This window comes from Sciurus carolinensis, chromosome 1 (genome assembly GCF_902686445.1).
Source record: "Sciurus carolinensis chromosome 1, mSciCar1.2, whole genome shotgun sequence".
In the NCBI taxonomy this organism is placed as follows: domain Eukaryota; kingdom Metazoa; phylum Chordata; class Mammalia; order Rodentia; family Sciuridae; genus Sciurus; species Sciurus carolinensis.
Genome location: NC_062213.1, coordinates 96080190 through 96107012, shown reverse-complemented (window position 1 = coordinate 96107012; position 26823 = coordinate 96080190). Strand labels below are relative to the sequence as shown.

At 45.0% G+C, this 26823-nt stretch overlaps 1 protein-coding gene, 1 non-coding gene and 1 pseudogene across 2 annotated transcripts; 2 read left to right on the top strand and 1 right to left on the bottom strand.

The window, feature by feature from the left end:
- The first annotated feature begins 3302 nt into the window (after positions 1 to 3302).
- On the top strand, positions 3303 to 3376 carry Trnam-cau (transfer RNA methionine (anticodon CAU)). The gene has a single exon. It is a non-coding gene; the product is annotated as a tRNA-Met (tRNA).
- A 6323-nt stretch (positions 3377 to 9699) lies between these two features.
- Positions 9700 to 12785, bottom strand: S100a2 (S100 calcium binding protein A2). Its single transcript, XM_047518963.1, has 3 exons — positions 12637 to 12785; positions 11136 to 11283; positions 9700 to 10099 (listed from the first exon to the last, which is right to left on the bottom strand). Exons 2-3 carry the CDS (start codon positions 11274 to 11276, stop codon positions 9947 to 9949), a joined length of 294 nt encoding a protein of 97 aa, XP_047374919.1. The 5' UTR covers positions 11277 to 11283; positions 12637 to 12785; the 3' UTR covers positions 9700 to 9946.
- A 5122-nt stretch (positions 12786 to 17907) lies between these two features.
- On the top strand, positions 17908 to 19849 carry LOC124988169 (UBX domain-containing protein 2A-like; annotated as a pseudogene).
- Positions 19850 to 26823: the final 6974 nt, after the last annotated feature.

Sequence of the window (26823 nt, the reverse complement as noted above, 5' to 3'; positions counted from 1 at the left end):
TCCTTAGGAGAGTTTGTAAGGTTTCTCTGCCTTCTAGTTTAAGCATGTAGCCCTTTAGGGTTCCAGCATTATGTGGGGGTGTCTTTCAGTTGTGCTGCCTCCTCAGTTGAACCCCAGGCTTCACCTTCCCTCTTCCTCACTCCTGAAACCACCAAAGCCCAGATTTTGTTTGGCTTGGCCAACGTCTTCAGGACATGAGGGACCCTGGTGCCCCGTTCACCTCCAGATTCTGCTTTCACTTAGATTTTGACCTACTCATTCCTTCCTGCCTTGTTGGTTCTTTGATGCTTTGAAAAAATAGATTATTTTAATTCTATCCAGAATTCCCTGGAGTTTTGTTTTGTTTTGTTTTGTTTTGTTTTGCTGGAGTAGACTACCTTATGACCAGAAATGGAAATCCTTTCATGTCAGTTATCTATTCTCCCTCTATCCCTAAGCTTCTCTGTTTCACAGAAAGAGAAGTAGGGGTGGGGATCAGGAAAAAACAATCAGGACAGTGAAGACATACTCATGCCCACAGAGGCAGCCTGAGAGCTAACAAAACCTTGACCTCATCCTGGGCCCAGCACACAGTCTTGCCTGGGTCATCACCTCCTTGAGGCCTCCACCCTTATTGGGGACAGGAACAGGCAATGGAGGCAGAAGAGAAGGAAAAGCTGTGATTAACCCTGTTTTATAGGCAAGAAGTTATGGGGAACAGGGAGAAAAGGACAGAAGACAATCATGCCTCAGAAGCGGGAACCATATTGAGCCAGCAATTAATTTGGTTCTAGGTCAATCACTTATTTCCCCCCCTAAAATAGGTCACTTATGCTCCTGGAACTTCCTCTATCAATGATGGAGGATAATAATAGTAACTACCTCATAAGGTTGTTGTGAAGCTTAAATGACTTAATAAATTCAAAGTTCATGGAATAAATAGTTGCCTAGCACATAGAAAGGACCTGTTAATGTTAACCAAGAGGGGTTAGCTTGCCCAAGGCCACATAACAAAGTGAGTGGCAAACTCAGGAGCCATCCATTGTTCATGCAAATATTTAGAGGCATCTGTTCTAGGCATTGGCAGCATACCATGAACAAAAGAGATTCAGTCTCTGCTCCAGGAAGATGAGTCTAGTGGGGGAAATAGGCAGTAACAAATGAATGTTTAATAGACTGGTGATATAATGTTATGAGGGAAAATAAAACAGGGTTAAGAGAAAGAAAATGGTGTTGGTGAAAGGCTGCCTTAGATGTATGGTCAGAGAAGAGGCCAGAAGCCTGACTCCCAAGTCCATGGACTTATCCATCAGCCTTTAATGTTGCTGGACATGGCTGCCCCCACCTGGGGATAAGAAACTGTGTTTGTCCACTGGGAGAGAGCTTGGAGAAGCCAGACAGACTGCAGAGCGGGCAGGAACTCACTCTGGAAGGAGACTCCTGAGGAGCAGCAGGGGAAACAGGGTGGTCTGGGTACAGACACGTGGGAATTGGAAGACAGTCATGGAAAGAACCCTTAGCCAGACCCTCATTCCAAGCTCCACCAACTAACCTTGCACATTGTGTCTTTACCTTTTTAGGGCACTAATTTCTTTACCTCTGAAATGGATTCAGAAGATTTCTGCCTCACAAATCTAATATGAAGCTGGTCATGGTCCAGCAAATTGGGAAGCTAAGGTAGGCAGATCACAAGTTCAAGGTCAGCTGAGCAACTTAGTGAGATTGACTCAAGAAACAAAAAGGGACCAAGTGTGGTGGCACACACCTGTAATGCCAGTGTCTCAGGAGGCCGAGGCAAGAGGTCATAAGTTCAAAGCCAGTCTCAGCAACTCAGTGAGACCTTGTATCAAAATAAAAAATAAAAAGAGCGAGGGATGTGGCTTGGTGGTAAACATTCCTGGGTTCAATTGCCATACCAAAAAGGGTGGGGAGGGGTGCTGCTGGGAGATGTAGATCAGTAGTAAAGCGCCCCTGGGTTCAATTCCCAATGCAGAAAAAAAGAAGGAGGAGAAGAAGAAGAATCCAATGTGAAAGTGCTTTGTATCACTGACTGTTACTGTGGACCATGTCATGGCAGAGGTCTCTGGGTCACCTGAATAGTCATCTTCCCCAGCCATCTGCCTCCACTGCCTTCACACATACAGGGGGTAGAGCTGTAAATTCTCTTCCCTTCACCCTCCAAACTCTTCTTGGAGTAACTACAATCTTCCTACCTTGCTGTTTACCCTAAATTCCCTTTTCTGCAGTGATTCCAAATGCCTCTCCCAGGCCTGGACAGGGACTTTCCTCCTCCCTCCTCACCCTCTACTGTCCAAACATTCAATTTCCCACCCTCAGGCTGAACCCAGTACCCTTGACTTCTCACCTTCCAGAACCCCCCCACTGCAAATGTGGAGCTGACCGCTGAGAAATGCGCCGTATCTGGAGGGCAAGGAGCATTTTTCCTGAAGGAAGGCGTGTGGGTGTGTGAAAGGCAAGAGCAGATGCCGATGCTATCTGTCTGCCATGACTCTTCCCCTTGCTCCCACTTGTCATCACCAGCGCTTCACCAGGTTCCCTGGAAACGGCATTATCCACCTAAAGGTCAGTGTTTATCCTGTACCTCAGGGGAAAGTAAGCTGAAGTGTCCTGAGCACCCTGCATTTGTGCCAAAATGGCCTGAGCCCCAAGGATAGAGTGATCCATTCCAATCCCATAGCCCCATGGGGCCAATGAACCTTTCCAAAGTGATTGATCTCCTTTCTCATCTCCTGAGCCAAGTATGGGGAAAGTATGGGCAGGGGTATTTGATTACTGGGGATAGGGCTAGAGCCAGGGAGGATTTTTTTTTTTTTTTTTGCGGTGCTGGGGATTGAACTCAGGGCCTTAGTGCTTGCGAGGCGAGCACTCTACCAACTGAGCTATATCCCCAGCCCCCAGGGAGGACGTTTTATAGCACTGGGAAAAGAGGATCTGAGCTGGGGTCAAGGGAGAATCTGTGGAGTTTAGACCTACCACTCTTTTTTTTTTGTCCCCCCCCCCCCGTACTTTTTTCCCCCAGCTATATCCCCAGTCATTTTTATTTTTTATTTTGAGACAGTGTCTCATGAGTTTACCCAGGTTGGCCTCAAACCTGGGATCTTCCTGCCTCTGCCTCCTGAGTAGATGGGATTACAGGTGGGTACCACCACACCTGGATATCTGCTACTTTTTTGACTGCCAGTCAACAACTGACTAGGTTCATTTCACAGATAGGAGCATTGAGTCAGTAGAGAGATCGCAAGTGGGTCCTAGTTCATCACTCTTTTTGTCAGAACTCGTAATTAAGGAAAAACCTAGGGGGCTGGGGATATAGCTCAGTTGGTAGAGTGCTTGCCTCATAAGCACAAGGCCCTGGGTTCAATCCCCAGCACCACAAAAAAAAAAAAAAAAAAAAAAAAAAAAAAAAAAAAAAAAAACCTAAATAAACCCTCTAGCTTCAGTTGACTTTAAAAATCACTAATTTTTCCAGGCACAGTGGCGCACACCTATAATGCCAGCAACTAGTGAGGCTGAGGCAGGAGGATCACAAGTTCAAAGCCAGCCTCAACAACTTAGCAAGGCCCTGAGTGACTTAGCAAGACCCTGTCTCAAAATAAAAAAATTTTAAAAGTCTGGGGATGTGGCTCAGTGGTTAAGTGTCCCTAGGTTTAATCTCCATTGAGCACCACCCCCCAAAAAATCACTAATTTTGGAAGTCACGTAACTGAGCAATGTATTATTAGTCTCCCACTACCTTAGCTGTAGGTGACACCTCTGACATGTGGGTCATGATGATAGCTATGGCCTTTTCAAGGACTTACTGGCCACTTTTGCTAAAAACACTGACTCTTCACTTACAGCTGTCCAAGTGTCTGACAGACGACTAAAACAGGGTGGAAAAGTGTGGAATCTCTGCCTTCATATTGTATCTGTCTTCTGTGCCTTAACTTTTGGTTAACATTTCCTCTTAAGAAAGTAGAATGAATTGAACATGTCTTTCCTGTGTTCACATATGAATACAATAGCAGTGAAACTCCACATCATGTACAACCACAAGAATGAGAAGTTGTACTCCATGTATGTATGTTATGTCAAAATATATTCTACTGTCATGTATTAAAACAAAAGAACAAATTTAAAAAAAAAAGATTTCCTCTTAAACTTTGAGTCAGATTTCTACTCAACTCAGAATATAGACATATTAGTCATTTAAGGAACATTTTGTCTGGAACTAGTACAAGATTAACTTTCCCTAAATTTCCCTACTTTCTCTCCTCCCACTTAAAGGCTAAAGATACCGAGATAAGGGTAATTATTTCTGAGATTTACAGGGGCATTGCAACCTTGTGATTACAGCATACATTGCAGTACCCCATTCCAGAGCACGAAGAAGCATATGGCCATCTGTCATTATTGATCCTTTCCTAAACCAAGTCCCCTTCCCCTTGCCTAAGGATAAAAGGAACTTGAAACCCAGACTGAGTTAAGATGGTTGAGTGTCATCACCACCGCAGGGCATTGACCTATCTTCTCATTTTGCCCAAATTCCCATCTTTTTCCTTGCCTCAGTAACTTGAAATCAATCATTGAGCCCCTTTTTGAGCAGTAAGTAAACAGACTTGGCTTTGGTAACAAATCTACCTTTGCCTTCCATTTCCCTTTTCTTGAACTGTTAATGAACTGCCAGGGGCTGATCCAAAGAAGCAAAGGCCAATAGGACATAATAGGAGGTGAAATTCCCTGAGCTGTCTTCCCAACAGCAGTCCCAGGGGGAAAGGGAGAGCCTGGCCAACAGATCCTCCTACTCTCTGCCTCAGCACAGAGATATGGGGGCAGAGGAGGAAAGAAAGAAGATTGTTGGTAGTGGCTAGGAAAGTGTGGTGTTTGTTAGTTTGTCAAACACCCAAGAAGAAAGGAGATTAACTTCTTTTGATACATCGCCAGCTGGGGACAACTCTAGAGGCAGCCAGCTGAGGCCAGTCTCCACCAACCAAAACAGTTCCAGAATCCAAAACTGAGAAGTCAGAACCTGTTGTGAGCCTGAAGTCCAAAAGAAATCAGATTACACTGACCCAACCAAGAAGTGGGCCCAGTTCCCCATTAATTCAGGTGGGAAAACCAAAAGCATCTGGACTCTGTTCAGCCAGGTTCCTTCAGCTCACACAAAGACCAAGGCTCTGGACATGGCTGCAGGAAGCAGAAGAAGGCCCAGTGCCACCCCAGTGCTGCATGGAGGTGAGGAGTTTTCTTGCAGACATGGCTCAAGTTCTCACACAGTTCCTTATTTACCCTCTCCCAGCCTGTTTCCTCCTCTTCCGTGGTGTGCAGAAACTTCTAGCACATTCTCGCCCAGTTCATGGGAGGATTCAATGAGTAGGCCTAACAGAGCACCTGGCCAGAGCTGTGCTCCCACAAATGGCTGATGCTGCCCCGTCTCCTTTTTCCCTCCGTAAAAAGGGCCTAATGATAGCCCCTCTGGGCTTGCTGTGATGCTGAAATGACAGTGTGCAGGAGGGCACTTTGAGAACTGCCGCAGAGATGCTAATTACCATCATCAGGACTCCCTGCCCTGTATTTACTTGCTCTTTCCCTACAGGGTATGAGGACGGTGGGCTTCAGTCTTTTTATTGCCTTGAAAAGAGACCATTTGTCCTTGAGGGCCTGCCCAGCCTTGCCTCAGTAGCCTCAGTGCAAAGTTAAGGCAGAAGAGTAAGTGAGAACCAGACACTGTCAAGCACCTTCTTGTCACACTCCTTTCCATCTCTAGAAAATTCTGCCTGAGCTACTCTGTAAGAGGTCCCAAGCATCAGTTTCCCAGGGAAGAAAGAAAAATAATAACATAATTCAGAAAAATACTGCCTATTATTTGTCCACTATTCATTCCCTCTTCATTTTTTATTCAAGTCAATCCATGTTTTAGCCCTGCTCTGTGATGCACACCTGTAATCCCAGCTTACTCAGGAGGCTGAAGCAGGAGGATCATGAGTTGGAGACCAGCCTGGGCAATTTAGCAAGATTGTCTCAATATTAAAACAAAAAAAAAATTTTTTTAAGGGCTAGAGATGTAACTCAGTGGTAGAGCACCCCTGGGTTCAATTCCAAATACCATTAAATAAAAAAAGAGGGCTGGGGAGATAACTCAGTTGGTAGAGTGCTTGCCTTGCAAGCACAAGGCCCTGGGTTCAATCCCCAGCACCACAAAAAAAAAAAAAAAAAAAAAAAAAGTAGGATTCTGCTAGTATGAAAAACTAAAACAGATGTCATTAGTTTGGGGACCAGGCAATGGGTGAAAGCTGGAAGGACCTTCAAAAGGTAGTGGGTAATAATTTGAATGACAAGAAAAAAATTGTACTGTACAGGCTGGAGAAAAGGGAGACCCTGTTAGGTAGTGGTGAAATATCCGGCAACACCATCATCTGTGGTAATGTGGAAAATAGAAAGGGCACCTGATGTCATTTCTGGATCCCAGGTAAGAAGACTTTTAGGCAGAACAGTGAAATTACCTATTTGCTTCTTCTGGCTGCCTTTGATTAAATAAGAGAAGAGAAAGTTGAAGTAAACAAGGATCTATTTTGTTTTTTAGCAGAATTTAGAGGAAATACCGAGGTCCCATTACAGTTTTTCCAGCCAGCAAAAGTGTCTCAAAGTAATAAATGGTCTCAGGGCAAAGGTCAACTCCAGGGCTCTGCCAGTGAAGGGGTCTCAAGGTAAAATTGAAATCAAAAGTAAGACCTTTTCATGAGAACTTGGAAAGATTTAAAGGGAACTTCCTAGGCTTTCCCAAATAAAAAATACAGCTATTTCATTTATTTTTATTTTTATTTACTTATTTGTGGTACTGGGGATTGAACCCGGGGGCACTTTGCCACTAGGCTACATCCCCAGCCTTTTGAGACAGGGTCTGGCTAAATTGCCCAGGCTGGGCTTGAACCTTCCATCCTTCTGCCTCAGCCTCCCAAGTTACTAGGCTTACAGGTTTGCACCATTGCACTCAGCTTTTTGGCTTCTAGTAATTTTAAAAGTGTGCCTCTTAGACCCTTGCAGAGAAAGGCTTTTAAGAGTCTTAAGAACATTTTCTCACAGCACCCTGATTCTGAGCCTAAGGTAAAGAGGGATCAGTCTCAAAGAGATTTGTAGCTGTGGCTTTTGTCTAATTATAAATTGGTGCATAGGAAGTCCACAAAAATGTTTTTTTTTACTATTTTTTTTTTTTTGGTTGTCAATGGATCTTTTATTTTATTTATTTATTTATTTATTTATTTATTTACTTACTTACTTACTTACTTACTTACTTACTTATACGTGATGCTGAGGATCAAACCCAGAGCAAGAGTCCACAATATTTTCAAAGGAATTGTATCATCTTGGGAAGAAAGGAATAGAGAAAGCTAAAATTTTTTTTAAAAAAATTTTTAAAGAGAGAGAGAGAGAGACCTTTTGAGTCTTGAACTTCTTATGGGCAAGAAACAGACTGAGAAAGCTACTTACCTATAAAACAGACATTGCTCTCTCTTCTCTCCCCATCCCCCCAAGTATTGAAGTGAAGATTGAACCCAGGGGCACTCTATCACTGAGCTACATCCACAGCCCTTTGTATTTTTTATTTTGAGACAGGGTCTTGCCAAATTACCCAAGATGGATTTGAACTTGTGATCCTCCTGCCTCAGCCTTCTTGAGTAGCTGTGATTACAGGTGTCCACCACCATGCCCAGCCCAGACATTTCTTATGGAAAAACAAAAAAGAGTTAACTTAGTACATGAAACCAAGAGCCTAGAGGATAGAACCAAGCGCCAAGAAGAACCATTTATAGAGAGTAGAACTGGGCCCTGATCAAGGAACCGATGAATCCCGAATGACTCAATTTCAGAACTGCTATGAGCCAATGACCATTTGTACCTCCAATACACCACCATAATCTTTTTTTTTTTTTTTTTTTTTTTTGCTGGGGATTGAACCCAGCACATCAGGGCACTTTACGCTGAGCACATCCCCAACACTTTTTTTTTTTTTTTTTGGGTGCTGGGGATCAAACCCAGGGCCTTGTGCTTACAAGGCAAGCACTCTACTGACTGAGCTATCTCCCCAGCCCCCACTTTTTATTTTTTATTTCGAGACAGGGTCTCACTAAGTTGCTGAGATTGGCCTTGAAATTGAGATACTCCTGTCTCAGCCTTCAGAGTCACTGGGATTACAGATATGTGCCACCACACCCAGCTTCTGAAATAAATCTTTTATTTTTTTTTTCTTTTTCTGAAATAAATCTTAGCCTGAAACTTCCATTTGGGCCTCTTAAGATGTTCACCCTGGGGTAAGTTCTCTCAGAACCCAGGTACCATACTCTAAGAATTCCAAGCCACACAGAGAGGCCATAAGCAGGCATGCCCCTGACAACTCCAGCTGAGTTCTCAATTAATAACCAGATTTATTGCCAGACATATTGAGTGAGAACCTTTGGATGTTGACTTAACTTGAAATTTTTCCCCCTGGTATAGGGATTGAGCTCAGTGGCACTACACCTCTGAACTATATCCCCAACCCTTTTATTTTATTTTATTTTATTTTTATTTTTATTTTATTTTTTGAGACTGGGTCTTGCTAAATTTCCCAGACTGGCCTCCTACTCACCATCCTCCTGACTCAGCCTCCGAGTTACTGGGATTACAGGCACGCACTAACCATGCCAATTGAACTTTCAAATGACTCCACCCCAACTTCCAATAGCAAATGCATGCAATATCCCAAATGAGACCCATCAGCTAAGCCCAGGCTAGCCACAGAACCATTAGAGATAACAAATTTGTTTTAAGTCACCACATAGTGGGTTGGTTCATTATGTGGCAACAGATAAGCAGTAAAGCATCTCTGAGCCACTGAACCAAACATGAACGGCTTATTCAGACTGCTTATCATGCAAGGCATTAAAATGCTGCTTTATTTACAACATTGCTAGTCAGGATTTGTGTAAACTACAAACACATTCCTAACTGGTAGAGCATTTGGTAACTAGAAGTGAATCCATCAGGAAAAAGAACCTAGGGCTGGGGAGATAGCTCAGTTGGTAGAGTGCTTGCCTTGCAAGCACAAGGCCCTGGGTTCAATCCCCAGTACCGCAAAAAAAAAAAAAAAAAAAAAAGAAACTTGTCAGGAAAAAGAACCTAAAATGTGAAATTAGATTAAGACAAGAAAGAAAAAAAATATGTAGACTGGAAAGTTGTAACCTTTGTTTTGACATGACAAAGCATCTGGTAAAATTGTGCCTGAAATACCATAGGATGCAGAACATATAGCAACCTGGCCTATAGTTTTAGGGAAATTGGTAGAAAAAAGAAAAAAAGAATTTTGGCATAAGCTAGCTCCTCGTAGCTTTTAGAGATCAACAGGGGAAGAATGAACTCACCCAAAATAGAGCTAGCCAATCTGGAAACAGATATAAAAATAAGTACAGCTTTTATAAAAACAAGCACACTGCCGAGGGCCTATAATCTGACAAAGAGTCCTCAAAATGAAGCTTGGCAAGGTTGTTAGACTAATTCTTGTCTCCCATCACTTCCTAGGGTCACTCCCTATTCACAGTATTGACTGTTAGTCTGTCCTTTGTTCTGAGGTTAGCCCCTTATGGGTTGGAATTGAAATTTTCTTTTTATGAAATGACAGGGGCGGTCGATGGTATTTGCCTTTTAAAAATATCTTTATTTGATAAAGTAAGATGTTGGAAAACATCGATTTCCAGATTTTTATTAGTTTCTGAAATCCCAAAACTAGGGCCAAGGCACAGCTCTGACCTAGACAATCAAGGTGGAGAAGCAGGTGGAATCCAGGCCCTCAGTTCCCAGCACTGCAACTGAACCAGCCGGGCTACCAGGCATCACCGAGCAGTTACAGTATTATCAGCAAACAAAAACTTAAAAGGGATGGAGAGTCCTCCTGGGCCCAGGAGATTCATGGTCAGAAGTCAAGAGTTCTGCCTCAGGGTCGGTCTGGGTAGCCCTGGAAGAAGTCATTGCACATGATAGCGATAAGGGCCAGAAAAACAGCATACTCCTGGAAGTCCACCTGCTGGTCGCTGTTCTCATCAAGGTTGCCCATCAGCTTCTTCAGCCCCTCCTCGTCCACCTTCTCCTGAAACAGAAAGGACTGGGGTCATCGCCAAGCTGGCCCTACCCTGCTCCACACCAAACCCACAGCCAGACCCATGCACACAAGTCAGTGTTTAGTTCTCCCTCCCACTGGGCTTGCCAGGTATGTGGTGGGCAGGGAGACCCTGCAGGCTACAAGGGTCCAGAAAGTAAGGACAGCTACACATTCTTTGGTGAAGGTCTCCAGCACACCCTCCTGGGGGCAGGGGGATGCTGGACACACCTCTAAGCATCCATCAACTTTAATCCTCACTGCAACCCAACCAGGTGGATATCATGACCCCATTTTGCTGATGAGGAACTGAGGCTTGCTGCCCCCCAAAATCAGTATGTGATTCAGAAAAAGGAAATGCTTTTTATGCAACCAAAATGATTCAGAAATTGAAAAAGAAAGAAAGAGAGAGAGGGAGGGAGGGAGGGAGAGAGGGAGGGAGTATGGAAAGGAGAGAAAGAGGAAAGAAGGAAGGAAGGGAGGGAGGAAAAAAGGACCGGCCTCATGTGTTCAAAGTCTGAGACCTGACTTTAGGGTTAGTCAGTACAGAGGTAGTGAGGGGCAAAGTAGGAAATGACTGCATTTCTCAGCAAAATGTCCCAGAGTGCATGTCTTTGCTGGGCTTTATTCTCTCTACATGTCCTCTTGTTTTGACATATAAATATGAAAAATAAGAGGAGGGGAAAGTGTACAAGCTAGCCGTGTGATCTTGGGCCAGTCACTTCCCCTCTCTGGGCTTTGAGTTGCTCAATTCTCCAGTGAAAGGAATTGACAGATGGACTCTGAGGACCCCAACTGCACACAGTTCTTAAGAATGCTGCAGGGAAAAGCCATAAACAGAACATTCATACACAGGCCTTGCTCCCACTCCAGTGGGACCATGAAGCAAAAGTCATGGGGGAAAATACCTCAGCCTCACCCTGGCATCTGCATCAACAGGCGCCACAGGAGTGGAGAGGAAGGAAGAGATTTACCCTGCATCCCACACTCCCCCACGACTCTCCCCTCCCCAGTCTGCCCCACTCACCCCTACAAAGCTGGGCAGCTCCTTATGCAGAAGTTCCTTCATCTCCCCTTTACTCAGCTTGAACTTGTCGCCCTCTTGGCCAGAGTACTTGTGGAAGGTATCGATCATCACCTCCAGAGCCTGCTCCAGGGGACTGGACATCTTGGACCTGGGACCACAGAAGTGGCAATAATGGCAATATCACCAAGACACCCAGGGCCACAGCCCAGCCCGTAGGACCCAGTTCTGCCCTGTGCCCCCAACTGCCTCACCAAGTCCCTATGCAAATGGGAAGCGGGGGCTCCATCTTGCCCTCAGAATGCGGTTCCCAGTAGGCAGGTATCCTGCCTCCACCTGGCACTGAGGGCAGATGCTAAGCCTTCGCAGTGTCCACCAAGGGCAGGGCCCATGTCTCCTCTAGTCACACTAGGAACACACCTCTGAGGGCAGGGCTCCCCCTTTTGAGTGTCCGTGGGAAGGGAAATAACAGGATGACCAGAGCCTTGATTCAACTCATGTCTGGGTCACGCATTGGCGAGCACAGGTGGGCCCAGGGGCTGGGGGCTCCCTACATCATCTGGGAGTAGCCATGGCTTCAGTTCAGGAGTATGAGGCTCCCTGAAGTGGTCTTTTCCTTCCACAGACAAGGGCTGCTGGCACCAGTGTCTCTCTCTGCCATCTAACTGGAAGCTTCTTTGGCAGGGATGTTCCTCCCTTCAACTAGGGACTCACGGAGGAGGGAGGATGTGTCTCCCTTCTCACTGGAGGCCCTGAGTCCTGGATGCTGTGTGTGCAGGCAGGACATGGGCAGGGCAGGGGCCACTGAATGCCCTGCCCACCACAGAGGATCTTGTTGGGATTAGAATTAAAGAAATCAAACATTTTAGTGCCTTGGAATCAAGGTAGAATCTGGGGACACAAGGATAGACCTCAGAGGGCATTTTTCCATTTGCCTCTGAAAATGCCGAGGCCTGATTGAAAAGGTTAGGCAGGTCCCCAAGCAGGCCAGAGGAGCTGGTGCTGGAGACAGGGAAAGCCTGGGCCAAGCTGGCCAGCCCCACCCTGCCAGCCCCACCCTACCTAGGCAGGGGAGTAGCCCTGGGCAGAATTATGCCACTACTCCAGGCCAGAACCCAGGTGGGGCCATGTGTTGGAGACCCCGGCTTCTTGTTCTTTAGCCCTCCTAGAATCCAGAATTTTGCAAAAAGTAAAAGCAAAAACAAAACAAACAGAATTCTCATTAAAGTACCCCTCACATAGATATCACCTACCCCTTGGCCTAGACCCCAAAAGACAGAGATGCCCTAACAGACCCCTACCAAGACTAAGAGACCTGAGAGAAGGCCTCAGAGTAACCCCTAAACTGAGACTTCACAGAAGAACCTGGAAAAAGATCCCTCAACTGACATTCACAGAGGGTCCCCCAAAGTGGGAAAGACCCAGAGAGACTCAAGGCCAATCCCACCGAGGAAATCAGAGAGAGAAAAATATGGAAACAAGGTTAAGACAGAGATATACTCACCAGATCAGGTGGCAGAGAGACCCAGGAAAGGAACAAAGTGGCCAGGCACTCAGGGTGGGGATTTATATGTCAGTCTCACTGGCCCCAGACTTGGCATTTTCAGGAAACAGACCTGTTCTAACCTGATCTCCCCAAAGCCTGGCTTCCTGCCACCCTCACTCACTTTGTGCTGATCCCCCTCCCTCTAGAGATTGCTGGTTCCTCCACAGACTGGAGGAGGGCCCCAGTCGGCTAAGGGGAGCCCCTGAGCCCACCCAGGTCATGGTAGCTGGAGGTGTTATGGGAAAGGGGCAACAAGGGCCAGGGGCCAGAGAACACAACCGCTGTCCTGAGGCCTGGAGGCCCCGGCTAGGACTGGTTCTCATGACATGCCTGTGAGTCACAGCTCACTCCAGTGTCAGAGGCTTTGGTGACCCTGAGTAGGCGGGAAATTCACAGCCCCAAGGTCATGTGCACGCATGTGTGTACATGTTTATGTGTGTGCGTGTTTGAATGTGTGTGAATGAGAAGCAGTCCGGGGACACCTTAGATAGCTGGAGACCAGAGAAGGCAGGTGGAGGAGGAGGGCAGTGCTGACTTCAAGGAGTTGAGGAGATAAAAGTACTTTTTATGGGCTGGGGATATGGCTCAGTTGATAGAGTGCTTGTCTCACAAACATGAGGCCCTGGGTTCAATCCCCATTACTGCAAAAAACAACAACAACAAAAATTACTCTTCATTTTATTTATTTATTTATTTATTTTTACCTTTGGTACCAAGGATTGAATCCAGGGACACTAAATCACTGAGCCACATCCCCAGCCTTTTTTATTTTTTATTTTGAGATAGGGTTTCACTAAGTTTCTTAGGGCCTCACTGAATTACTGAGGCTGGCTTTGAACTTGCAATCCTCCTGCCTCAGCCTCCTGAGCCACTGGGATTACAGGCATGGGCCACTGCTTGCGCTACTTTTAAAGTAACTTTAAGGTAACAAAGTGATTGGGTGTAATTAAAAATATCTCGCAGTGAGAAATGGGGTTTGCTGTGCATGCAGCCACAGTCAGGGTGAGCAAACATCTGTGTGGAGTACAAGGGAGCCCTGAGGAGGGGTCAAGGGGAGAACAGGAAAACCTTGGCCTCTTCTTCTCCAGCTTGGGGAGGTGGATGAGTGGGTGGGGAAGACACCCCTACCTGAAGCTGAAAATAGGGGGCTGGATAGGCAGAGGCCCAGCCACAGCCCTCCCTCACCACCCCCAACTCCCCATGTGCCCTCTGCATACTCAGAGAAGGGTGACCGCTGTAGCCTTCAACCCAGCCCAGAGGAGAGGTTTATAGGGAAGGTCCAGCTTCACCACCACTCCCGGCTGGGTCCCCTTCTCCTGCTCTTTGTCTCTCTTAACCCCAGTTGGGCACCGCCCTTCCTGTGGGCCCAGTTCCCCTCCCCCATCCAGATGTCAAACAGATTTTCCCCTCCCCCAACCCTCCAATACCCCCCCCTTTGGTGACTCACCCGTGGTTCCAGACCCAGATGCCCAGGCAGTGACTCAGCGGCACGCCCTACTCCCCCAAGGCCAGGCCAGCAGTGGCCGGAAACGCCAGGCTAGAAGTACTGGCATGGAGACCCTTCACTGAAGGACCCCAGGAAGATATGGGTGATGATAACACACACAGCAAGATCAGACTAAGAGCTGAGAGGATCAGACCATGAACCAGGCTGGTCCCTTCCTGGGGGTCACTATGAGACCTTGGGGCCAGCCGGAGCAGTGTAGATGAAGTGGGTTAGGATAAGGGCCCACAGCAATTCCACCCTTTCAGTTCAGGGCTTCCGAGGGTCCTTCCCTGCTCAGAAATGCACTGCATCCCCATGGCTCTTCTATAGAGCCAGCAGTGAGTTTCTCCACACTCTGGCTCTCACCTGCTTTCCAACCACTCTGATTAGGCCCTGACTGCCCTGCCTACTGTGCCCTGAGCACATACAGGATTGTACACACCTGATGTGACCAGAGACCCTTGGCTGATGTGATCGCTTTGCTCAGAATGTACCCACACACACCCACATTACATCTCCTTCTGCCAAGATCCCATCTTCCCTTTAAAGGCCAGTTAAAAGCCACCTGCTTCATGGAGCCTTCCAGAACCCAGCCAGATTCAATTTCCACCTGTTCTATCCCACACAAAGCATTCCTTGAATCCTCCTGTGTGTGCTCAGAGCACTCCTATCTAGACTGAATCTTTTGTGTACTTGTTTTCGCTTGCCCTCACCCCCTCATGGTGAGCTCACCAGGCAGGGATTGGGTCTTATTCATTTCTGTATGAGCAAAGGGTCTCGCCCACACCAGGTGCCAACCAGTGTTTATGACTGCAGAATGGCAATGAGGGTCACGGGGAGTGTATTTAGGAACCAGGAGGTCGGGGAGTTGTCCTCAACAACTGATGTCACACCACTGATTACACTAGCAAATAATAACTTCTTCTCTGGGTCCCAGGGGTGGAACTGAGGCATCAGGCTGGAAAATACAGCTTCAGAGAGCTACAAATCCCTGAGGAGTGACCACAGGAAACATCCCATTGCAGGGACCAGCTAAGGACCTGAGTAAACTCCCCAGCGGGCAGGGATGGAGACAGGAGGCAGATGAAGAGGAACAAAGAGGCAATCAATGGAAAAGAGAGAAAGAGAGGGTAAGGAACTATGAAAGAGAAGTTGGGGGAAAGGCCAAAGAAACTGAATAGGAACAGAGTGACTAGGAATAAAGGAACCAGAAGAGGGACCGGGCTCTCAGGAGTCCCCTGCATCCGGAGGCCTGTCCATAGCCAGGTGTCTCTTCTCAGGAACTGAAATCAGAATTGTGCCCATGCAATGGCAATACCTTGAGTCTGTGAAATCAGATTCACATGCCACTAGCTTGCTGTGTGACCTTAAGCAATTGCATTCCCCCACTGCAGGACAGGTCTGTTGGATGAATGGCCTCCAGTCCCATCCTGTTCCAACATTCTCCACTTTTCTACAGGAAGAAGGGATATCCAAGGCAAGGATGTCCCGCTGGAGAAACTGGATCGTCGCATTCCATCCACACCCTCAGAGAGCTCCAAGCGGCACAAGTTTTGCAACAGCGGCCTGCTTGGTTTTGCCCGTCTGGCTCATGCCCCCTGGTGGTTGCCATGTGTCATTGCAGCGCTGGTCTCTGCTTCCGACTTCTCTACCGCTTCTCTTGCGGCCAGCCTTTCCCATTCCCTGCTCCTAACTCACCCTGGACAAAGCAGCGCTGATTCACCTCTAAGAAGCCTTCCCACACCCACACCTGCCTCATTTAGAAGGGGTTTCCTAGCAGTACCTGCTAAGAAGCCCAAGTGGACTGAGATTCCCCCAAAATTGTTTCAAAAGCCTAGGGATAGTGGATCACGGTGGCACTTACCTGGAATCCCAGAGACTCAGAAGGCTGAGGCAAGAGGATCGCAAAATCAAGGCCAGCCTGCAAGATTTACCAAGACCATGTCTCAAAATAAAAAGAGTTGGAGATGTAAATCAGTGGTAAGGGGCCCCCGGGTTCAATCCCAAGTACTCCCACCTACTCCAAAAAAATCTAGGGATGGGGCAAGAGGAAGTAGGTATCAGAAATGAGGTACTGAACACTGCCAAGGTCAACCCATCCACCCCTTTTCCTCAGGCAGTAGAAAGAGAAAAGTCCTCTCCCAGGTGGCTGCCATATACTCACCTGTAATCCCATCGACTCTACTGAGGCAGGAGGATTGCAAGTTGAAGGCCAGCCTTGCTAATTTATCGAGGCCCAGTCACAAAATAAAAAAATAAAAAGGGTTAGGGATGTAGCTCGAGGGTAAAGTACTCCTTGGTTCAATCCCCAGCACCAAAGAGAGGGAACAGGGGAGAATGGTCTCAAGATGGAGGCCCCATGTGTAAGTCCTGGCATTGCCTCTGACTCACAGAGAGATCTTGGATGAGTTGTACTACATCTCTGAGCTCAGACTTTTTCACCACAAGGATGCCTTTTATCATCCACTGCCTCCAAAAATAACTCAAAATATTTTTTCTTAGCAAACTGCATTAAACTTTTCATGACCCTGTTTCATTAATCAGACCCATAACTACTCCCTGATAGCACAATTAGCATGAGAGAAGCCCTTCTCACATTGGGTTCTAATCATTCTGGATTTGTCATTCATAATGGGTTTGTGCATTCCCTTTGCAAGAGGACATTGTGGAGCACCTATTGTGTGTCAGGAGTTTTCCATAGATCATTCCATTAAATTCATACAACAATCCCAGGAAGCTAGTCCAATCTTACCCCACTTGACAGAGGAGGAAATCAGGCTCCAGAAAGTATGCCCAAATTCACACAATTAATAAGGGAGGAGACAAGACTTAAAGGCAGGTGGTTTTAACAGTATTAAACCTTTTCTATGTGCACCAATCAATGGTGATCCTTGGGGGCCCCAATATTCCCATTCCTACTCGGATCAACTTCAATCTCTGCCTATCCTTGCCTCCCCACCCCCATTCAGTCAGTCAGTCTCATTTCTCTAACTTACCTGGTGCTCAAGAGTCTATCTTTTCAGCCTCTCTGGTCCTGGCATCTTTTCCTCTTGCTTTCAAATGTTCCGTGGCCTGAATTTAAAACAAGCAGAAAAGAATCATTCCTTAGCTCTCCCAACTTAGCCTTCCCCTATCCCACAAAGAATGCCACCATCCACCAAGTGACCCAAACCAGAAACTTGGCTACCCTTCCAAATTCCTGCCTCTCCCTTACTGCTGTCCAGATGTCTATGTGGTCAGTCGACCTATTGTTTCCACCTTCGAAATACCTCTCGGGGCTGTGCACACCGCCTTAGATCCCATCCAAATCATCTTGCACTACTGAAAACACATCTGTACTCTCCTCCCACCTCTACCCTTGGCCCCCATTCTAACCCTTTCTCAGATCTACCACCAGGATGATCTTCATAGAACTCAAATCTAAGCACATCGCTCCCAGGCTTAGAACACTTAGTGAACTCCCACAACTTTCAGGAGCAGGCTGTTTAGCACGACATACCTTCTTTCCTAGGTACCCTGGTTTCACTGAGGTATGGTATCATCCTTATTCATGCCCCCAAGCCCTTGCCCATGTAATGGACTCTTTTTTTTTTTTTTTTTGTTATGGACTTTATGGAAAGCCCTTCCTCAGTTGGACAGCCTGTCAATCTCCTAATCACCCTTTCAACTCAGCTCAAAGATCATCTCTAGGCAGCACCCCCAAATCTACTTCCCAGCCTCTCTGTATTCTAAAGCACAGGGATATGCGCTCACATGCAGGTGCGTGGACATGCGTGCCTACACCTACATACACACAGAGTTAGGTGTTCCTCTGTGAAATTTCTGTAGCTCCTTGCCCATTGCCCTATAACATCATTTCTTATGTGACTGTTTATGTCTTCCCCCCACTCCTAGAAAATAGTCACTAAGTTTTATGAACTCCACATACCCTGGTGCCTGACATGGAGCAAGTGTCTTGTGATCGGCCAATGGAAACACAGTACTGTCCTTATAGCCTTCAACACATTTCCAGACACACTCTCAATTCTCTACCTCCATCCCCTGAACTCTTTGAAAACTGACTTGCTACCACCAGCTCTCTCCAATGTCACCAGAAACTTCTTTCTTGACAATGCCAGTGCTTTGGGGAGAGAATTTTGACATGCCATGCCACAGAGAGGTTCTTCAGGAGAAGGAGCCACTCAACCCCTCTCCCCACCGCTCCTTCCCTCCACCTGAATAAGGGGGGGCAAAACAGAGGGTAGGCTCTGAGCAGCTCTGCTCCTCTGTGGCTTCCCCTTCCTCTCCAGCCTGGCTTCCTCCCCAGCCTGCTCTCACCATCTCCACTGCCTCCCCACCACCCACAGTGCCTGCAATTGAGCATCTGCCCTCTAGGATGAGCTTTAGGGAAGGTCTGCTCTGTAGGAGGCAACAGGAGAGCAATGTAAAGATCTCACTGGCCTCAGGTCCAAATTACATTCTCTGGTTTCTCTATCATACATGGCTGTGATTTGGAGTCCTGCTGGATCCCTTTTTTTCAGAACTTAAAAGTGAAAAGAGCCTGAACAATTAGCACATTCAGAAACCCCAATACTCAACCTTTTGGGCCCAACTGTTACCATCTATACCACTAAACCAAAATCATTCCTCAGAGGCATCTGGTAAGAAACAAACCACTCTGTTCCCCCAAGTTCTAGCCACTAAAACCATCATTTGTGTCCTAGTGAAAGCAGTGTAGAAGGAGCACAGTGGAACTTCTAGATATAGGAACACACTGAGGTCCCTGAAGGGTGGTCCACCCAGAGATGACATGGAAGATCCACACCCCTTCCTCCATACCTTGCCCTATGCATCTCTTCATGATAAACAGGTAAACTAAGGCAAAAGAGAATTACAAACTTCAATGATCTTAAAAGTGTAAAAGCAGAATGGGGGCTGGGGATGCAGCTCAGTGTTGGAGCATTTGCTTAACGTGCTAAGGCCCTGGATTCAATCCCCAGCACTGTCAAAAATAAAAAAATAAAGAAAGAATGAGGTTTTGAAACAGGATCTGACAATCAACCTCTTAGTGATAATCAACAAATGAACAATGAATATTTCATGAACAGCCTCTTTGAAGAAGCTCAGAAAGCTGATGCCAAATGCATGTTCCCCACTGAACAGAAAAGCAGATAAAGGTAAATATAAAATTATGCAAAAGTGGATTCACAATCAACAAAGATTTTACAAGTTATTCCACTAGTGCAAGTCCACAGTTTCTGAACTCCATCAAAAAGAGAATTACTCCAGAATCACAGGGAATTTTTGATAAAGAGGAAGTGATATTAAAATAACAAAGTATGGATGTCGGAGCCTGTGTTCCAGCCCTTCCCAAGACAGTGTCACAAAATGGGATGTGCCACTCCAAAAATGGTTTCTAAAGCAAGTTGAAAGTAAAAATAAGTTGTCTTCTGTCCCACTAGACAACTTGGAAGCTATGGCTCATGCATAGATCCCTTCCAATGGGAAAGGACTGTTCAGAAATGTAGCATTTCTCATAGGGTCAGTCACATTAAAGACTTCATTAAAAAATATCACATATCTCCAAAAAGTCCTCCCTTTCTGCGGGCAACAACTCTTCCTATTCTAAAATTGCTAGGTGAAACATTTCTGGAAGAAACAGATTTAGAGAATGCTGGGGAAAAAACAACTCCAAAATACTGCTGAACTTTCAGAGAACTTTCATAGCATTGGGGGGGGCGGAGCAGTGTCTGCAGAGTAGGGACTGAACCCAGGGCCCTGCAATGTTAGGCAAGTGCTCTACCAATAAACTACATCTCCAGTCCCTTTTCTTTTTACTTTTCTTTTTCCCCCAGCCTTTTTAAAATAAAAAATTGGAGGGGGCGGGGGGTACTAGGGATTGAAACCAGGGGTGCTTAACCACTGAGCCACATCCCCAGACCTTTTTTTATATTTTATTAGAGACAGGGTCTCACTGAGTTGCTAAGTGCCTCATTAAGTTGCTGAGGCTGACTTTGAACTTGCAATCCTCATGTCTGAGCCTCCCAAGCTGCTGTGATTACAGGCATGTGCCATTACATCCATTCATAGCATTGAAATTCTTATATTCCCACCTATAGTAATTTATTCAGAAGCAATAACTATGGTTTTGGGTTAAGATAAAACTCTACGTAAGTTAATTATAATACAGAAAATCTGGAAATACCTCAATTGTCCAAATACAGTGTTTTGATGAGAGATAGTATACCCTTTGACTAGAAATGTATCCAGTCATTTAAAAACTACTTGCTGTGAAATATGTAAAGATATGAGAAATATACTCAAGTAAGACACAAATTACTATGCACCACAGAAAAATGCTTAGAAAAATGCATTTTGAAGTAAAAAGAAAACCTCGGTCCCCTTCTTTCACTCTCCCTTCTTACTCCCCACTCTTTGTCAATCTTAAGAAGTCATAGCATTGATTTTTAAGAGACTAAGTATAAAACTTGCAGAGAATTTATGGTTTAATGATGTCAACATGTAAATCGTGATGAGAGAAAGAAGTCATATTTCCTAGACTTTTAGTTCAACTACTAATTAACTCTCTTTTTCTTGTTCCTTTTCCTTTTTTTTTTTTTTTTTTTTTTTTGGTACCAGGAATTGAACCTAGGGGTGCTTAACCACTAAGTCACATCCCCAGTCCCTTTTATTTTTTATTTTGAGACAGGATCTTGCTGACTTATCAAGGCTGGCCTCAGCTGACAGAGTTGTTGGGATTATACGCCTATGACACATGCCCTGCTTAATTAACTCTCTTCTGTTAAGAAGATTTTTAAATAAATTTCCTAACAGAAGTTAGGAAAATAACATGACTTAAGACTATATTCAATTTACTTTTTCCCAAAAACTACTTAGAAATAAATATATACTTATTTTCAAATACCATTTAATCAACACAAGATATATTAAATAGCTATATTGTTTGGAATCTTAAAATGGTATCAATTAGCAAACATGTTCACAGCAACAATCATTCAAATATCATTCTCAAGCATCAGAGATTTATTTATATGTTAGCTGTCTCAGAGTTTTTAAATGGTAAAACATTAAAAATTATACATGGCAGATTAAAAGCATCAATGCAATTATTTTATAATTCAGTTACAATCAAAATGCAAGAAGGTCTTGTTTTCTCCACAGCCATGCCAAAACTCAGTTTCTCTAATGGGAGGATATACTCCCATTAACTAACTAGCTAGCTATTCACTCTACCACTGAACTCTCACCCCAAACCTGTATTTTCACTTAAGAATAAAATTGTGTAATTTAATATAATATCAATATTAATCTCACATTTCTATGATTTCTAAAAATAAGTTTTTGAAAAAATATTCTCTCTCCAACTGGGTGTGTTGGCACAACCCTGTAATCCCAGCAATTTAGGAGGCTAAGGCAAGAGGTTCACAAGTTTGAGGCCAGCCTCATCAACACAGCAATATAAAAAGGGTTGTGGGATGTAGCTCAGTGGTAAAGGACCCCTGGGTAATATATATTAACTCTCCAGGAACCCCAGTTCATCTCCTTTCTATTTTATTTTCTTTCAAAATTAGGGACTTGTTTTAAGCTAACATTTGGGATCAGTCATTCATTTGCCACCAATAACTTAGAATTTTATGCCTGTGTTATCACTAATTAAAGAATATCTTTTAAAATGAGTACCACAAAATATGATTTTCAATACCATACATCATAATCAACCTGTGTATGCATTAAAGGATTATTTATTACATTCTGTTGTCACCAAGGAAAATATGCATTGTAGCTTAGACAAAAACCAGTTCAACTTGAATATTTCACTATCATATTAAATCTCCTGACCTGAAAAAAATTCTAAAAAAATTTTAAAAAGCATGACTATTTTCTGCAACATTTCCCTGTACCACTAAGCACCAGAATTGGGGACTTGCCTCCCCAATTCACTACTCCTTACAGAAAGTCAGTGTACAAAGGCCCATAGTCCCTGAATTCTGTCACCTGACATCTGATTAAGAGAGCCTGGGACGCTTCCACACTGGCTGCCAATTCCTCATGGCCTCCCACAGCCAGAGGCTGGCTGCTGTCCCAGCAAGTACATGGGTCTGGGTGTCAGGCAGGCTGGAGTCTCAAGCCAGGCTCCACCATTTGCCAGAATAGAGAGCCAAGAAAGGACAGTGTCACCTGGTGAAACTGGTGCTAACAGGAATCTACATAAATCAGAGTAATTAACCATCTTCCCAGAAACACCCAACTTGAGAAATGTTTTAATGTGTCTTGATAAACCCAGGATACATCCTAAATCTCAGAAAAAGACTAAGGGCAATTTCAGAAAAAGTAAGGTGAGTCAGAAGAATAAGCAGTGATTTTAAAAATTATAGGGTATTACTCATGAGGAAGTGATTTAAAGAAAGACATTCTAAGAGATCAACTTATAATACTAGAAAATGGTTGTTACACAGGAGTTAAGACTTGACTCTACCATATTCTAATTCTATTAATGAAGATCTTTCAGTTACAAAAAAGACAGAAGTTTGACTCAAGCTCACCAAAGCCAAAAGGGTGTGGTTGTTACATGGCATAGGTCACTGCCATAATTCACAAGATGGATGAACTACAGCCTTAAGGGCCAGAACAGGAAACTTATCACCATTCATTCTTCCATCCATCATCTATCCATCCTTCTCTCACTCTGTTTGTCTCTCTTTCCATGTTGGCTTCACTCTTGCTGTAGCATAGCAGGGCCTCTCCATATAATGAGGAACTAGTTTTGTAAACCCAATATCTATATGTTAATCCAAGGAAAAGCCCTAATTGGTTCTGATGGGTTCACAAACTGGGCCATAGGCCAGTCCCTGTTGCCAGGGAGACAGGGTGTTGTGATAGACAGGTGTGGGTTAGATACTCATCCCTGTGGTCAAGGGTCTCTTACTAAAGGGAGGAAGCAAGTTACCTCAGCAAAATCACACTCACCATTTAGCTGGGTGCTGTGACACATACCTTTAATCCCAGCAGTTGGGGAGGCTGAGGCAGGAGCAAGACCCTGTCTCAAAACAAAAAATAAAAAGGGTTGAGGATGTGACTCAGTGGTTAAATGTCCCTGAGTTCAATCCCTTAAAAAAAGATCACATGGTGAGTGATTTCACCATTTGGATGGTGCTGGGAATTGAACCCAGAGGCTCTTTACCAATGAGCCATTTTCCCAGTCCCTGTTCATTGTTTATTTTGAGACAAGTTCTCACTAAATTGCCCAGGTTGGCCTCAAACTTGTGATCTTCCTGCCTCAGCCTCCAGAGTTGCTGGGATTACCACCCAGCCCTGTCCCATTATAATTGTCAAAATATCTAGGTCCAGCTTCAGAGATAGTAGAGTTTGGTGACTTAATCTAGTCCAGTGCCTCCTCATATGCCATTTCATAACAAGAAATAATTCCTTACATGGGGAGAGATACACATATCATCCACTTTATTCATGCAATCCTTTAAGATTATCCACATCTGGTACTGGGGATATAGCTCAGTTGGTAGAGTGCTTGCCTCGCATGCACAAGACCCTGGGTTCAATGCCCAGCACCCCAAAAATTAAATAAATAAATAAAAGATTATCCACATCCAGTTACCCAGCTCTTTATCCACCAACCAGTCTCTAGCTTGCATTTGGGACTCTCCTTCTGGCAAGAAATAGAGTTGATTTCTGGAATGTTTGGATTTACCATGAAGTAATAAGGATGAACAAAAACTGTCTCTTGGAACCAGATCTTCTCTGAGTGAAGTGATGAAGAATGACCTTCTGAACCTGCCCAGATTCTGTCCAGATAAACATCTGCTCCTGAGAAGGAAGGAAAGAAGGCAGGCAGGCAGGCAGGCAGGCAGAAGCTAAAATTTACAGAGTGCTGACTCTTGGACATTGTACTAAGTACTGAGCATATATTATCTAATTTGATCCTCCCAAACACCCTATAATATAAACAATGTCTATGATTAATTAGATCAGGAAACTAAAGCTCGGGATTAAGCGCAGAGCCAGGATTTGAACTGAGACTGGCCTGACAGCAGAGCACCGCTCATCAATCAATACTGCCTGTGCAGTGCTTTGCCCAGGATTCCTTCTCTGGCCTCTTCCCCCTTTCCTCTTCCTCCTCCAACTCAACTGATGCTAAAACTGATCCTCTAAACATTTCTCTCTTACCTGCTTTCTTGTTTCCTTTCTTCCTCTGCCCTCCTTTCTCACAGTCTCATAACCCTTCAGTTTAGACAGCTCCTAAAATCAAAGGGTTTGAAACTGCACTCAGCCAGCTCCGCCCGCCCAGCCTGAGGCTCTGTTGTTGACCTCACTGCTCCCCTCCCAAGGAGCAATGTGGGCATCATCTCTGTCTTGCTCCGTAGAACTCCAGATTAGAACAAACACCATGCCAGCCACAGTCCTCACTGACCACACCCCAAGAACCACAGGGTTTTCCTAGGAACCTTACCTAATTAACCTTTCCTCTCTGTACCTGGAGCTCCTACCTCACCCCAACCTGCCTGAGACAGCAACTTCCTGATCAGTGTCCTCCTGAACTCCTGTCTCTCCCTTCTTCAACTGTTATGATCAGAGTTGAGTTGCCCATTCTTTTTTTATTTTTTATTTTTTTAATTTTTTGCAGTACCAGGGATTGCACCCAGGGGTGCTGTACCACTGAGCTACATCCCCAGCCATTTGCATTTGTTTTTTTTTTGGTTTTTTTTGGTTTTTTTTTTTTGAGACAGGATCTTGCTGTTTTCCAGGCTGGCCTGGAACTTGTGATCCTCCTGATGCACCCTCCCAAGTAACAACATGGTTTTGTTATCACTCAGTCCTTGTCCCCAGTGTCAATCCAATAACGAGGACACAGTTTTGAGAAAAAGGAAGAAAAGGTTTATTGCTTTGCTAGAAAAGGAGAAACGCAGGGGACTCCTGTCCCAAAGACTGTGATTCTGCCCTTCCACAGGAATAGGGGGCTTTTAAAGAGGTGATTCAAAGGCTGCATTCCACATGTTCTCTGTCTGGAGTTGTAATTCATCAATTAATTTGGGAGATACTCATTTCTGAGATCTTCTGGTCCCATCCCCAAAGTCTGGATTACTTTGTTCCTATGGTGGGTACTTGTGCTCGAGGACAGATAACTCTGCCTAGGGTGGGGAAGAAAGTAATCCTATTTCCCCTGAGATTAGAGAAAGATGGTATTGGTATCAGATCTGCTATTTTGCTGCCACCATTATTCTGCCTCCCCCACATCACTTTACATGCCAGATTGTTAGCCCATGAACCTCCTAGTCATTGGTCCATTGTTATTAGCCAACAAAATTCCACTACTTAAGAATAACTGCCGGGCCATTTTCTCTCTCCTCCTCACTCTTGCGCGCTCTCTCTTCCTCCCCCCGCCCCCCACCCTACAGGGAGACACTCTGCCTTTCCACCTAATAAAATCTCTTGTGTGAGTTCCCTCATCCGCAGTGGTTTCTGGGTGCTTTCATTGGTGCCATGACTAGGATGGGCTCTTCTACTGCCACTTAGGTGGGTGGAATCCCCTCTGACACCCCAGATCCCCCCCCACCAGAGGCTGGTCTCACCATCCATTTGGCTGGACGCTCTCCTCCACATCCAGACACTGGCCTCATTCGGTAAGTGGCTTCTCCTCTGGCTTTTGGTTACCTGGGAAGTGACTGTTGGCATCCAGCACACCTGAGGCTCTCCACGGGTCCAGGGAACCCCGGCCACAGTTCTTGCAACTACAGCTGAATCCCTATACTGATTGCTGGGGGAGAGCTCTGGGCTGGCGGGGGACTCTTTCCTAAGAGGACTGCCTCTTGCGAGACCTACTCTGGTCCTGGGTTCTCTCTATGACATTTTTGTCTCTACAAAAGCCCCAGTGCTGGGCACCCAGGTCTCCCTACAGGCTTAGCCTTGACGCTTATCTAGGGGTAGTGATGAATCCCTGATAACTCGTCCTTCGCTCAGGTGATTCCCTGGTGGCCGAGGCATGCCTAGCCTCTATGTTCACCAATTCCTCTCTCACAATGGGCAGCTCACTCTCAATCCCCACCCATACCCCTGGGTTGCCTCTTAGTTAATTTCAGAGTCCCTCCACCTCACCCCAAACCTCAAACCAAACGGCACTTTAGATCCCAACATTTTTAGGGACTTTAATTTCTGAGAGCACTCAGGGAAATGGAAAGAGATTTCCCTACTTTATCTTTGCTCTTCCTGCAAACCTGAACTTTCTCTCTCTTCTTCTCCCTCCCTCTCTCTGCCTTTCTCTTTCTCACAGTCATGCTATTTTACTAAAATAATTAATGACCATTATCATTTTTTTCTTCTAGGACTCTTGTTTTGTTTTTCTTAAATGCTATATATTTCAAGCTCACAATTTTGATCCTACATACCTAGGTTGATGGTTTTTTCATCAGTCTGTTATATTGCAATGGAGATTCACCTATAAAAGGCTACAAGGCATTTGCTTTTGTGTTGTGTATATCGTGTCATCTAATGTCATGTTGTCTATGTATGTACATGATAACAAAATTGACATAAATAATGAGTGCTCATAAAATTAAAAAAATTTTAAATAGATCCAGATACCTTAATTCACGTGATTTAAAAGGTTCAATTTAAATTGGGTAAACAAATGAAAGTAAAGTGTCTTT

Bases quoted from the DNA above. Each gene is read 5' to 3' on its own strand.
- S100a2 (XM_047518963.1), bottom strand. From the start codon at position 11,276: ATGTCCAGTCCCCTGGAGCAGGCTCTGGAGGTGATGATCGATACCTTC. The intron at 10,100-11,135 runs GTGAGTGGGGCA...TTTCTGTTTCAG, and splicing joins AGCTGCCCAGCTTTGTAGGG to GAGAAGGTGGACGAGGAGGG.